The sequence below is a fragment of the Podarcis bocagei genome (genome assembly GCF_964188305.1).
Source record: "Podarcis bocagei genome assembly, chromosome: Z".
Lineage (NCBI taxonomy): Eukaryota > Metazoa > Chordata > Lepidosauria > Squamata > Lacertidae > Podarcis > Podarcis bocagei.
This window is the reverse complement of record NC_138140.1, coordinates 1,568,435-1,582,813: the sequence shown is the minus strand read 5'-3', so window position 1 is coordinate 1,582,813 and position 14,379 is coordinate 1,568,435. Positions and strand designations below refer to the sequence as shown.

At 45.1% G+C, this 14,379-nt stretch overlaps 1 protein-coding gene across 1 annotated transcript in view; it reads left to right on the top strand.

Annotated features, from left to right (window-relative positions):
* CRB2 (crumbs cell polarity complex component 2) overlaps positions 1 to 14,379 on the top strand; it is a 63,726-nt gene that overhangs the window by 19,147 nt on the left and 30,200 nt on the right. Inside the window, exons 3-4 of the mRNA XM_081179637.1 lie at positions 6,002 to 6,197; positions 8,929 to 9,068. Coding sequence (XP_081035763.1) covers positions 6,002 to 6,197; positions 8,929 to 9,068 — 336 coding nt within the window. The remainder of the gene's footprint in view (positions 1 to 6,001; positions 6,198 to 8,928; positions 9,069 to 14,379) is intronic.

The window sequence follows — 14,379 nt, the reverse complement described above, 5'->3', positions numbered from 1 at the left end:
GGCACTTCATGTGTCACCAGCATCTTCCCACAGGATCACAAGGGAGAACATATTCCTGTCTATCTACTTAACTTATTTAACTCACCATGGGACCTTTGGGTGAAGGGTGGGTAATTAACAGCAGCAACTTAGTTATACATGGATGGTGGTCCTGGGATGATGGAGCAGAGAGCAGGATGGCTTGTCATAGGGGACATCTGTGATCAGAAATGTCTTCGGTCCCAGGTAGCCAATGTGGTGACTCCTGGAGAGTAGATGTCGTTGCTGGACTACAATTCCCATCATCCCATGCTGTCTGCTGGAGCTGATGGGAGTTGTAGCGCACAGCACCCGGAAGCCCCCAAGTTGGCCACCCATCCCTGTTGTGAATACTCAAGCCAGCCAATATCTTAAGGATGGGCAGTTCCAGGGGCTCTTGAATTCCTTTCTACAGCTCAGATTGTTCTGTGACGCCAAACCATCTCCATGGGCCCTGATTCACTCCCCACTTGCCAGCTTTGTGCTGAAGCAGCTCCCACAAGGGTCTTTTCTCAGTGTCTGCACCCCCACCTCTGCTATCAGGGTGGAATCCAGTCACGAGTGCCCCCGCCTGTACCTGGTACCAGCCAGCACGCAGGCGCTCTTACTGACCTTGCTCTTCCTTGCGGAATAAACAGCAGGGGCTGTTACAGGAGTTACATTGCTGTGAAGGAATGTCAGGGTGACTTGCTGAAGATAGTGGGATGGGACAGGGTGGGTAGGCGGGGGGGGGGGGCTGCAGCCGCACCAGATTGCACTTCTGCTGGTTCTCAGTCACACACACCCTGCCCCCAGTGGTGTGGGAGGCAAGCACTTTCTTGGCAGTGAAAAGTCTGCTCTACTCAAGGAGAACGACGAGAAGAGAGGAATCTGAGAAAATTGAGCGGGGGGGGGGGGGAAGAGAAGAGAATGAAATTCCATCCATCTTGATTTCACTCCCTTTAAGTAGATTCCTGGTTTCCACCTTTTCTTTCTCTGCACCCTCCCACAGCGACTCAGGATGAGTAAGTAGGGGTTTGAGAACAAAAATGGGTAAGGATGCCTGGAAGGTACAGAAGCAAACGTGGCAAATGCTTTAAAAAACAAAGGACACCTGCCCACCCCTCAGCCACTTTGGATCATCAGAATCAAAGACAGTGTGGTGTAGTGGTTAGAGCAGGGGGTTCTCAGAGGGTGTGGCAGGAGAGGGTGGCAGGTACGGGAGGAAGAACCAAAGACAATCCAAGAAGCATTCAAATATTTCTGTATTTGTAGTTTCTCTATCTATCATCTATCCATCTTATCTATCTATCTATCTATATCTATCTATCTATCTATCTATCTATCTATCATCTATCTATCTATCTATCTATCTATCTATCATCTATATCATCTAATTTGCAGAATACAGTGGTGCCTCGCAAGACGAAATTAATTCGTTCCGCGAGTTTTTTCGTCTAGCGAATTTTTCGTCTTGCGAAGCACGGTGTCGGAAAAGTTTTGGAAAAGCTTCAAAAATCACCAAAAACCTCAAAAAAGGCTACCACACCACGTTCTATGAGTTGCTCCTCGAAGTCAAGTCGCAACTGTATTAACAGTGTTAAGAAAAAGGAAACAAACTTGCAAAAAACGCAAGACGTTTTCGTCTTGCGAAGCAAGCCCATAGGGAAATTCGTCTTGCGAAGCAGCTCAAAAACCGCAAAACCCTTTCGTCTAGCGAGTTTTTTGTCTTGCGAGGCATTCGTCTTGCAGTGCACCACTGTATAGATAGATATCTTTTCAAAAAAGATATCACAGTATAACCTAAATCACAGGGTTGTTGTAGGGATTAGATGAGGAGAGGGACAACCATGTACCCCACCTTGAACTCCTTTGGAGAAAAAGGTGGGGTATTAATGCAACAGACAGACAGACAGACAGACAGACAGACAGACAGAAAGAAAGACGAAAAAGGCAGCCCACAAAAAAGAAGCAACAAAGTTTTCACCAACCTGGTGCCCCTTTGCCAGATTGGCTATATTAGTTTGGGGCTGGCAAAAGTACAGCCCTTCTGGCTGGAGCTGATGTGAGCTATAATAATAATAATAATAATAATAATAATAATAATAATAATAATAATAATAATAATAATAATAATAATAATAATAATAAATTATTTGTACCCCACCCATCTGGCTGGGTCTCCCCAGCCACTCTGGGTGGCTTCTAACAAAGATTAAAAATACATTAAAATGTCACACGTTAAAAACTTCCCTAAACAGGGCTGCCTTCAGATGTCTTCTAAAAGTTGTTTATTTCCTTGACATCTGATGGGAGGGCGTTCCACAGGGTGAGCGCCACTACCGAGAAGGCCCTCTGCCTGGTTCCCTGTAACCTCACTTCTTGCAGGGAGGGAACCGCCAGAAGTCCCTTGGAGCTGGACTTCAGTGTCCGGGCAGAACAATGGGGGTGGAGATGCTCCTTCAGGTATACTGGACCGAAGCCGTTTAGGGCTTTAAAGGTCAGCACCAACACTTTGAATTGTGCTTGGAAACGTACTGGGAGCCAATGTAGTCCAAAGCACCTGGAGGGCACCAAGCTGGGGAAACTGGCCTTCGATCCAAAGATGCTGGGCTGTACATTTCGTCAAGCCTGCAGGGGGGGGGGCAGGAAGCATTGGGCAAGAATGGTTCTCAATGCCCTTTTGTTGTCCAAGCTTGGTGCAGCAGGCGGGCACTGAGCTATTTTTAAAGCGGATGTTATCACTATGTTTCAAATACCTGAATGGCCTTGGCAAAGACGAAGGCAAGGACTTGTGGCAGGGCCCCAGAAGGCAGGTCAGTGGTGGAACTTTAGCTAGAGGAGAGTTGATTGTGCGTGACTATTAGGAGGAACAAGTGGAACCAATTTACATGGGACAGGGGGTTTCAGGCTGAGTCTGGACGGACATTTGTTAGGGATTATCCAGCACTGGATTTATTCAACTCTCTTGATTCTGTGGCCAAACTTTGCATCTGTCATAGGAAAGTGTGTGTGAATGTGAGAGGGGGGTGGGGGGGGTCATCCAAAGCCTGGGACTTGCGGGGAGGAGAGGGCATAGTTCCCTTGATGCTGCTCTCTGAGCATTGTGTAGTTAGACTTGCAACATGATGATTAAAAATATTTGCATATCTGACTTCTCAAACAAGGCAATTGCTGCTTGGATGGGAGGCAAACAGCATTTTGAAACAAATGTGTCCAAAAATATTCAGACCCACAAGCTTAAATTTGGCTGAAACGTAGCGTGATCTGGCAATGGCAAGAGAAGGTGTCCTTTTGTAGGGCCACCTCCTCCCTGGTGACTGAAGCATGCTGTGTGTTGACACCTGGCCATAGCCTTGTCTGACGTCCATATGCCACCCAGTCACACTTCGCATGCCCCCACAACAAACATCGGGTTGTGGCCACGGACATTTGGCCGGCATGCGCTGAGCCTTCTTTGGCAAGATGGGATGCAACGAAGTTTGCTGAATGTTCGACAGCTCTTGATCCACCAGATTAGGGGGCCTGCACATTCCTTGTGGATTAAGCGTAGCCACGACTGCTGTGAAGCAGAACTCTGCCAGAAACTAGGATTAGGTGGACTGGCAGGTGCCAGCACAGAGATGTATGCTCAGGCCTGATGCTAAACCACAGCAGCTCATGATGCCAGAGACAGGGCAGCCTACATCAGAACCCCTCTAATATTTTGTGAGCCTTCCCCCAAGCCTGCAAATAGCTGTTTCTGTGCAGCTCCTTAGCGACCCACTGCTTAGGCTCACTAGGTCTGCAGAAGCATCTAAATGGTTGCTGCCTTGCAATGGGTAACCAAAAACCTCAGGAAGTGTTTCTGGAAAGAACAGGGGCCTATTTACCCACCTGAATCACCCACCTGATTCCCAGTATTGGTTGCAACACTTGTTCAGTCATGGTGGAGATTAGAAACTGTGTTGGTGTATGTTATTGTATAATCATCATCATCATCGTTATCATCATCATCGTCGTTATTTCCTGCCTTTTTCCCAAGATTGGGACTCAAGGCATCTTACAGATAAAATAGAAGCAGCTAAAAATGTAAAAAGAAAAGCAACAATGAAGAAGCAATTAAACACAGACACTCAATCACACACATTCACACATAATGCATTGGGCAGTTTTGTCTTTCATACACTGCTTTAATATTCTTAATGACCGCTTAGACAAAAGCACTATTTTTAAAGAAATAGTAACGAAATGCATTGATTTATAAGATTTCTATTCTGCTTTCTCAGTAAAATGTGGCATATTGCAAAGTGGCAAACATAAATACTAAACAATATTCAGTGAGCAATTCCAAAAGAACTCACTGTTTAAAAACGCAATAAACTTAAAAATAGCCAGCATATGAAAAGAGTCGGCTTAGAACCCACATAAAACCACAACATAAGCAAACAGATGTTGCACCAGAGTCTCTGCAGACCAATTAAAACATTTCCATAAAACAGCCAAGACTTAGGGCTCATCCAGAATTCCACTTGTCCTGCCGCTTTGCCATGGGAAAACCCAGTGTTTACCTCTGAATCACAACAAATATCAATCAAGTTTTCTCCACATTGATGTTTGCTCTGATTCAGTGCTAAAAAGAAGGTTTTCCGGGGGAAAGCAGAGAGGCAAGGGTGGAGCCTACAAAGGACAGGACAAGCAGAACACTGCTGAGACACATGCTTCCTAGACAACATGCGGAAGTGTGGACAAGCCCTTAGTGTGTTTTCAAGGCCATCTTAAAGTTTGGCCAGGGTGCATCTTACCTCATTATTGAGTTGGGGGTTCAGAGGGGAAATAGTCAGGCCTTGAAACAAAACCTCGCTTTATTGCAACATCACTAGACTGGGGGGAAAGTTCCACTCAGCAGCTACAACTAGGAGAAAACTACAGGAGCCCAATCAGGCCCCATAGCACCCACTTAACTCCTACACAACTCCCATCTCATTTGGAGTTTATGGGGGGCACCCTCGCTTCTGGATGGACACCCCTCCTGGCAGCAGAGAGGTCCATGCTGGGGTTTCCAGTGCACTCAGACTGGAGGCACCACCCACACATAACATGTAGGTGTGGCTCCCTGAATTCCACCCCTGCAACAACTTGAGCAGGTCAAATCCTCTCTTAGGCTCAGTTTCTCACCTTTGAAATTGGAGGTAATGGCACAGTGCTGAGCTGGCTTGGCCAGTGAAGGGGCATTAGAACTTTGCTCTGGAGGAAGGGTCCTAGTTCAGTGGTGTCAGATGCTGGTGTGGTTGCTCGAGAGTAAACAGGCAAGACTCCGACCTGTCTTTTCCAGGCTTTATTCTTGGTGCAAACTATTTACAGTGAAGAGCGTTGTAAGTTCATGTCTGGCTCAGTCACTAGCAGAATCTGGGAGTGGTCGGTCTTTGTACCTCCCCCAGCATAAAAGTCGCCTCACCCCCAGCCTTTTCTGCCCCTCCCTGCGCCGAAGACTACTGCGCAGAATGGGCGCTGGCAGGGGCATACTTCCCGCCTCTCTGGTTTGCTCAGGCTCGGTGTTGAGGCTCCCCCTAGCATCCCCTGGTCCCTGCACCTCTTCTCCACTGGAGGTGGGGCTTTCCTCCTCCCCGGAAGAGGAATTGCTTCGCAAGATTTTCGGAGGCTCCCTATAACACAACTGCCCTTCCATCTCTCGCCTCTGAGCTGATGGCAGTTCCCTGACAAGTGGCACAGCACCTGCCGCCAGATTCGAACCCTGGCCTCTCCTGTGGGGTGGGGTGGGAAAGGACTTCTGCCTGAGACTCTGCAGAGAGTCACTGCCAGTCAGAGTAAACAATACTGATCTAGATGAGGCAGTAGTCTCACCCAGCATAAAGGTAGCTTCCTATGTCCCTTCAGACTTGTTGGGCTTCTGTTCTCCTGTAAAGTGAACAAGGAAGTAAAAGTTCCAAAGCACTGAAAAATTTGAATGTGAGGCATGTAAATATTCCTGTCAATTCACCATTCTTCTGCTCTTCCAACCAAGGTGTGAACTGTGAAGTGGAGGTTGATGAATGTGAGTCGGGCCCTTGCTGGAACGGCGGCACCTGCAGTGACCACGTTGGGTTCTTCACCTGCTCGTGTACACCTGGGTATGAGGGAGCACAGTGTGAGGTGGACGTCAATGAGTGCCAGAGCCACCCGTGTCTCAATGGCGGAAGGTGCCTCGACCTCATCAACAGGTGAGTGGCTCTGGCTTCACCCAGCAGGATTTGATATGTCTCCCATAATCTCCCAACCCTGCCCCCACCAGCTTATCTACAGTATATACCATGGTTTCCACAGATGCATTTGTGGCTAAATTGCATTTGCAGAAAAGAAACTGTCTAAACTCAAGAGTACAGTATAATAGTAATTCTTAGTATTGCCACTGCAACACTAGCAATTCAACAATTCATTTAAAATATAGCAGAAGAAAGTTAACTGAGCGTAAAGCTTACCGTTAGATCAACTGATGACACTCAAAAGTTGCCCCCAGAGCTGAAGGTATTATTCTGGGACATTGTCAACTGGGAAATAAAACTTGCTCCGTGATAGAACACCTGCTTTCCATGTAAAAGGTCCCAAGTTTAACCCATGAAATTTCCAGGTAGGCTTGGGAAAGACTTCTGTCTGAAGCGCCAAACAGCTGGTTCTTGTCATTGAAGATCATGCTGAGCTAGAAGGTGCCCAGTGGTCTGACTCAATAGAATTATAGAATGGTAGAGCTGGAGGGGACCCCAAGGGTCATGTAGTCCAACCCCCTGCAATATAAGTAAAATGCAGTACAAGGCAATATTTAGCACCCCCTTTTTATACCTAGACTCAAAAGCCCAGAAAGGTGCCACTGCTCATCTGCCAGGACCTCTACCATGAAGGTTCCTGCAGCAGGAGGGTGGGACATGGAAGGCAGCATCTACCACCCCCTGAGGGCAAATGCCATCTCTGTCTCCTACTAAAGTTCTTATTTTTATTTCCAAGAGATCTAGATTGTCATCCGGTTTGTGCACAGACTGGATTACTTGCCTTACCTGCTTTTGATGCAGATGATGCTGGAGTGAGGACCATTTTTATTCTCACATAACACATCAGAAGAACTTTCTCAAACAGTGGACATATATGAGGAACCCCTTAAGATAAATGAATTCCAGTCTTCAGGGGGAGAATGACATAGTTTACCACCTCCAGCAGAACAGGGAGGCTTAGGGAGACCCTGAGGTTTGCACGCAGGTGGCTCTGTGGGTTAAACCACAGAGCCTAGGACTTGCCGATCAGAAGGTCGGCGGTTCGAATCCCCGCGACGGGGTGAGCTCCCATTGCTCAGTCCCAGCTCCTTCCCACCTAGCAGTTCGAAAGCACATCAAAGTGCAAGTAGATAAATAGGTACTACTCCGGCGGGAAGGTAAACGGCGTTTCTGTGCACTGCTCTGGTTTGCCAGAAGCGGTTTAGTCATGCTGGCCACGTGACCCGGAAGCTGTACACCGGCTCCCTCGGCCAGTAAAGCGAGATGAGCGCCGCAACCCCAGAGTCAGTCATGACTGGACCTAACGGTCAGGGGTCCCTTTACCTTTAAGGTTTGCAGTAGTACAAAGGTGATCGTGGGGAAATCACTCTGAATGGCCCAATGGGGGCTGAGCTTGTTCAAGGTCTGTGGAATATTGAATGATTCTCTGTGGGGTGGGGGTGGGGGAGAGAGAAGGGGAAGCTAGCAGGAGGAGGCTGGGAGGGAATTCATGGACTCCTCAACAGCAACAGTTTATGCTGTGATATTTTGTTTCAGGTAAGTATGGAGGGAAATTCAATTCAGTTCTCATTTATAGGTGAAACTCCCTAATTCACACTTTCCGATACAAAACTGAAGTTCACAGTAATGTGAGCAAGAATGCTTATGCTTTGGAAAAGTGTTCCTATCAATGCATATATTACTGAAAATAGTATTCAAAAATATGTGTTATTAAGGGGAACTGCTTTGCAAAAATGTATGTTGTGGGCAAAATTCTATTCAAAAATTTGTACAGTAGCTGAAATCCGAACTGATGGAATTTCATTGAACCCCTTAAAAAAAAAATACAACAAATAAATCAATCTCAAACTGATGTGGAGATGTGGACAACTGAATTTCAGGCTGGAAAATTAAGAAATGGAGAGAAACAAGAATGGGCAGGGACAGCCCTCCCTAGTTGCAAGTCCCACTTTATTTGGAATGATGACCTCTCTTGAGTTCTCAAGAACTGAAATGTGGAGCTGCATGATGTAGAAGACATAAGAACCCAAAAGACACGGCTGGGTCAGGCCAGTGTCCCATCTAGTCCAACATCCTGTTCACCAGATGTCCATCCAGATGTTGCAAGGGGAAACCGGCAAGCAGGATCTGATCACAAGAGCGACACACTCCCGTCGTGTGGTTTCCAGCAACTGGTATTCAGAATCTGCTGTGGAGGCAGAGCATACTCATTGTGGCCACCGATAGCCCTCTCCTCCATGAATTTGTCCATCCAAGTTGGTGGCCATCCCTGCCTCCTGTGGCAGGGAGTTCCATAGTTCAGCTGCATGAATACATACAGTCATACCTTGAGTCGAAGTAGCTTCAGGATAAGTATTTTTGGGTTGCGCGCTGCGGTGACCCGGAAGTAACGGAGAGTGTTACTTCCGGGTTTTGCTGCTTGCGCATGCACAGACAGTCGAAATGACGGCATGCGCAGAAGCTGTGAATCGCAACCTGTGCATGCACAGATGCGCGGACGCGGGTTGCGCTTGCTTCTGGGTGCGAACAGGGCTCTGGAATGGGTCCCGTTCGCATCCAGAGGTACTACTGTACTTCCTTTCATCTGTCCAGAATCTTCCAACAATTCCTGAAAAGGGTCTTTCTCCATGGGTGGTGGCAAAGGCTTCCTAACCATGAATCATGGCTCTGTGCTGTTATTCTTCCTCAGCTACCAGTGTGACTGCCTCAACACGGGCTTTGAAGGGCATCATTGTGAGCTGGATATCTTGGAATGTGCCTCCCAGCCTTGCCAGAATGGTGGCACCTGCCTGGAAGGGGTTGGATGCTACAGCTGTGTTTGCTGGCCAGGTGGGTGAAGTCTTTGTGTTGTTCTCCTATAGTCCAAAAGCTTTTTTCCCGTCACAAAGTGAAGTCAACATGTCCCTGTGACTTTCAGCCCCGCAGTAAACTCATCCCCAATCCTGTGAAAATCTGGCAGTGAACCTCCAGGCTCTACTAACTATGCAAAAGCTTTCCCAGCCTCTGTTGCATTTATTCATTATCCTAATCTTGTCCCAGAAGTCAGAAACCATCACACAAGATACTTGCAGGGCTCTGGGTCCTTTTCTCCTTTTCTCCGTTCTGCCCAGACACTGAGGTCCAGCTCCGAGGGCCTTCTGGCGGTTCCCTCACTGCGAGAAGCCAAGTTACAGGGAACCAGGCAGAGGGCCTTCTCCATAGTGGCACCCACCCTGTAGAAGGCCCTCCCACCAGATGTCAAAGAGAAAATCAACTACCAAACTTTTAGAAGACATCTGAAGGCATTATTATTATTATTATTATTATTATTATTATTATTATTATTATTGTAAAAGATCTTATTAAGGCCTTTCATAGTACATTACAATACAAAACAAACTTATTTAAACAAAAACAAAAACAGAGAAAGAAGAAAAAAGAAATACAAAGTCCTCTTTCACAGGTAAATCTTAACTTGTCCCACACAGAGAGAGCTGAACCCTCCCTGCTCTCACCTGGGAGATTCCCTTGCTTCTCCCATCCTTCCACCCTGGGAGATCTTCACCTCCCTATGCGCAGGGTCAACTGTCCATCACCTTCATCTGCATGTTAACCCCTCCTTAACCCTGAGTAGAGGACAACACAAAACATTACAAAATCAAAGCTGAGCGAAACCAAAACCAAAACCAAAACAGAAAAAGGAAAAGGAAACAGAACAAAAATATAAGGCTATTAAAGGAAATAATGGGGGGGGGGGATGTGATATTTTTTTAAAAAAATAAGTAAAAAGGACTTCCTATTATCCCTCTGCCAATTATATATTCAAGAGTTTTTCAAAACAGCTGAGTGCTCAATCCAGCTGATCCTCCCTCTGCCAGGTGATGTTTTCCAGTCTTCTGACTGGGCATCTCAGGTTTGTTAATTTTTCTTTTGAGGCAAGGAGTCCAAAAGAGGTTCTCTAATTATTATTATTATTATTATTATTGATAAAAGTCAACAATAGTCTTCCCCCAATCCAACATCACAGCTTTACCTGCAATATTAAGAAACATTCAGTCCTTGTTCTTTATTCCCTCAAGGGTTTATTTACTGTTGTTATGTATTAAGACAATGATCCATAATTATTTACTTATTGTAAAGTCATTAATTGACACCCAGATCCATAACTTCAAAATGCATTTCCTGTTGGCCATGGTTTTTCATCCATTTATATATATACAAACATGGTTTCCATTTCCTCATTTGCCATTCCTTTCCCAAAAGTGTTGCAAGAGGCTTAATAGTTTTTTCTTCTAAATTCAACCCAAATTGAATGTAGAATCCTTTCTTTCTCAACTGCCAGCTCAGGATATTTCTTAGTCTCTCCATCCCTGGATACCTTCCCCCCCTCCAGCATTTAGCTGTCTCACTCCTTCAGGCATCTGTATGGAGGTCCTCTCAATTTCATCATCTATTGCCTCTAACTTTACCATTCCATTTTCCTCTTCTGGCAATTCTCCATCAGTATTTACCCCTGCCCCCAAGTACTCTGTAACTTATCTGGCCTCAGCTTTGTCCAGGGCACTTTTGTTAATCATTTTACACCTCTCTGCTCTAATTTCTTCCAATTGTTCATCAAATAATTTCTGTACAACAGTGATAGTCAATGGGGTATTTTTCAGCACTTTCATCACCCTGGGTACTCTCTCAGAAATCCACACACTTCTTGTTTATCTGAGATTGCATGCCTCAAATTCCCACAGCAGGCAACCATGTAGTTTCACATTATAAACAGCACATTCGCCAGTGAGATGGAAAATTGGGAATAGAGCACAATGAGATAAAAATTTCTCAGAGTTGGAGACTCTCTTAGCTGTTTGAAAAACTTCATTCAGTATGTATCCTAAGAGCACGCTTCTTACTTTATTCGTTTTTAGCCCCTTAATGATGTCTCCTTGTAAGCCAACCGCTGGGTCATATTTCAAATGAACATTTTAACTGACAGTGAGATAGTTTTAGTAGTAATTTATAGGAGTTTCAAAAATAATTGAAGAAAATAGGTTTTGCTGGTCATTGCCGTAAAGACTGACCTCTAGGGCTATTATGTGGTATTTGGGCAAAGTTATGGTTCTTCCAAGGGACGCGGGTGGCGCTGTGGGTTAAACCACAGAGCCTAGGACTTGCTGATCAGAAGGTCGGCGGTTTGAATCCCCGCGACGGGGTGAGCTCCCATTGCTCGGTCCCTGCTCTTGCCCACCTAGCAGTTCGAAAGCACGTCAAAGTGCAAGTAGATAAATAGGTACCACTCTGGTGGGAAGGTCAACAGCATTTCCGTGCGCTACTCTGGTTCGCCAGAAGCGGCTTAGTCATGCTGGCCACATGACCCAGAAGCTGTACGCCAGCTCCCTCGGCCAATAAAGCGAGGCAATAAAGCCAATTTACCTTTACCTTTATGTTTTTTTCATTCTTTGGTCACTCATCCTGTCTGTGTTCCTCGTAGGTTTATTGGTTCCATGGTGGGTAGTTACCCTTCCAGAGCATTTGGAAGTTAATCCCTGTTATCTCTGTTCATCAGAGATAATACAATAGACAGTAGCTGTTGTTAATCACCTCAATTACCTCAACAAGGGTGACTGACCTTCCATGCTGCCTTCCCAGAAGTCCTGAATAGTGATTTGGGAGCGGGAGAGCGAGATTTGGTTTTGTTTGCATTACTGCAGACCTATTTAATGCTCAGGTCTCAATACAATATTTGAAATGAAATACAGCTTTGAAATCTGCACTTCTCCAAAATTCATGGTGCAGTTCTTCAACGCCTGCCTCCAAAACAGTATGTACTGGGGGAAAGTGTGGATATAATACTAGTGAAATTAATATACACATTGTAATAGGGAATTAGGGGACATTTAAAACAATGTTTTAAATAGTTGTGGGGTTTTTAAAGTTGAAAACTGATGGAACAATGTGGTGAAGATAGCTAAAACGAGAAGCCAGGAGAAACCAAAGTAGGCAGGTCTGTCCATTCCTTGTTCTGATTGCCAGCATATCTTCTACGCAGCAGGAGTCCTTCTATAATGCAGGCAGGGACGGGTGTCGTGCCAGTTCATGCTGTGTGACTCCATGAATCTGTGTTCAGTGATGTGTGAGCACAACGCTTTGTTTTATCTCCAACTAACTAAAAAAGGGATGCAGGTGATAGCCTTCTCCTCTTCTGTGAATTTTACTATTCCTCTTTTGAAGTCATCTAGGTTTGTGGCCATCACTGCCTCCTGTGCAAGAGTAGAAGAGTTTGGATTTGATATCCCGCCTTTCACTCCCCTTCAGGAGTCTCAAAGCGGCTAACATTCTCCTTTCCCTTCCTCCCCCACAACAAACACTCTGTGAGGTGAGTGGGGCTGAGAGACTTCAGAGAAGTGTGACTGGCCCAAGGTCACCCAGCAGCTGCAGGTGGAGGTGCGGAGACACGAACCCGGTTCCCCAGATTAGGAGACTACCGCTCTTAACCACTACACCACACTGGCTCCGTGTTCCACGGTTTTAACTACGGATTTTAAGGCACGGTTTTAAGGGACACGGGTGGTATCCCTTAAACCACAGAGCCTAGGACTTGCTGATCAGAAGGTCGGCGGTTCGAATCCCCGCGACAGGGTGAGCTCCCATTGCTCAGTCCCTGCTCCTGCCAACCTAGCAGTTTGAAAGCACGTCCAAGTGCAAGTAGATAATCGGCATTTCCGTGCGCTGCTCTGGTTCGCCAGAAGCGGCTTCGTCATGCTGGCCACATGACCCGGAAGCTGTACGTCGGCTCCCTTGGCCAATAAAGCGAGATGAGCGCTGCAACCCCAGAGTCAGTCACGATTGGACCTAATGGTCAGGGGTCCCTTTACCTTTACCTAACTTTTATCAAAGTAGACCCATTAAGACAAATGGGCCTACTCTTTGCAATGGATCTACTCTGAGTAGGACTAGTATTGGCTACATCCCACCGACCTGCTCAAATCTTTCTCAGGAATCTACAGAGAATGTAGTTCTGAGCTGGGAAGCTCTGGATATGAGAGAGAGAGAATGAATGAATGAATTCTTCACATACACATGAAATTACAATTCCAGAATTCTTTGAGGGAAGTCATAATGGAAGAACGGGTGATGGTGATAAGCACATAACCAGGGGACTGGAATGAAAGGTTCTGTAGTTTGGGAAGTCTCCACTCACTATAAAGCTGACTGTGGACACCTCCAAATTCAGTCTGTGACCACCCCCCCCAGAGGCACACCTAGGCCCCCTTGCACCCTTGACAAGGAGCTGTATTGGTGCCTCCAAAGCCAGAAGAGACCATGAACCAGAAACTCAATTTTTTGCTTTTTGTTAATTATATATGTGTGTATATGTGTATATATATATATATATATATATAAAATGATATTTATTGAAATTTTATAAACAATAAAAAGTTGCAAAATTAAAAATAAGAAATAGAGAAGAGTAACAATAATAAAAGAAAAAGAGATACAAAAATACAAAGACAAAATACACAAAAGGTAAAAAATAAAATAAAAAAATCAATATTTTCATGTCTTATATTTCATTTACTTGTTTCCTGACCTCCTCACACACCCCTTTTTTGTATTCCAGTTCACATGGTTAATTTAGCAAATCCTTACCCTCTATCATTTATCTTTACTCAATATCTTAATCTATTATAACTATATATTTTCAACCATTTCAATCCGTATTTACATATTCTTGTTAATCTTTTTACCAATACCGCTTATTTTCAATCAAACATCCCTTTAACATTCATTAATTTTACAGTATTTCTGCAAGTAGTCTTTAAATTTCTTCCAATCTTCTTCCACCACCTCTTTTCCCTGATCTTGGATTCTGCCAGTCATTTCTGCCACTTCCATGTAGTCCATCACCTTCATCTGCCATTCTTCCAGTGTGGGTAGATCTTGTGTCTTCCAATACTTTGCAATCAATATTCTTGCTGCTGTTGTTGCATACATAAAAAAAGTTCTGTCCTTCTTTGGCACCAATTGGCTGACTATGCCCAAGAGGAAGGCCTCTGGTTTCTTCAATAAAAAATAATAAATAAATAAAAAATATATTTTTATTAAATATTTCTTGGTTTACAAAAATATGTGCATTGTCTCTTTTTTCAAGTTGTGTTTTCTACAGATCAGT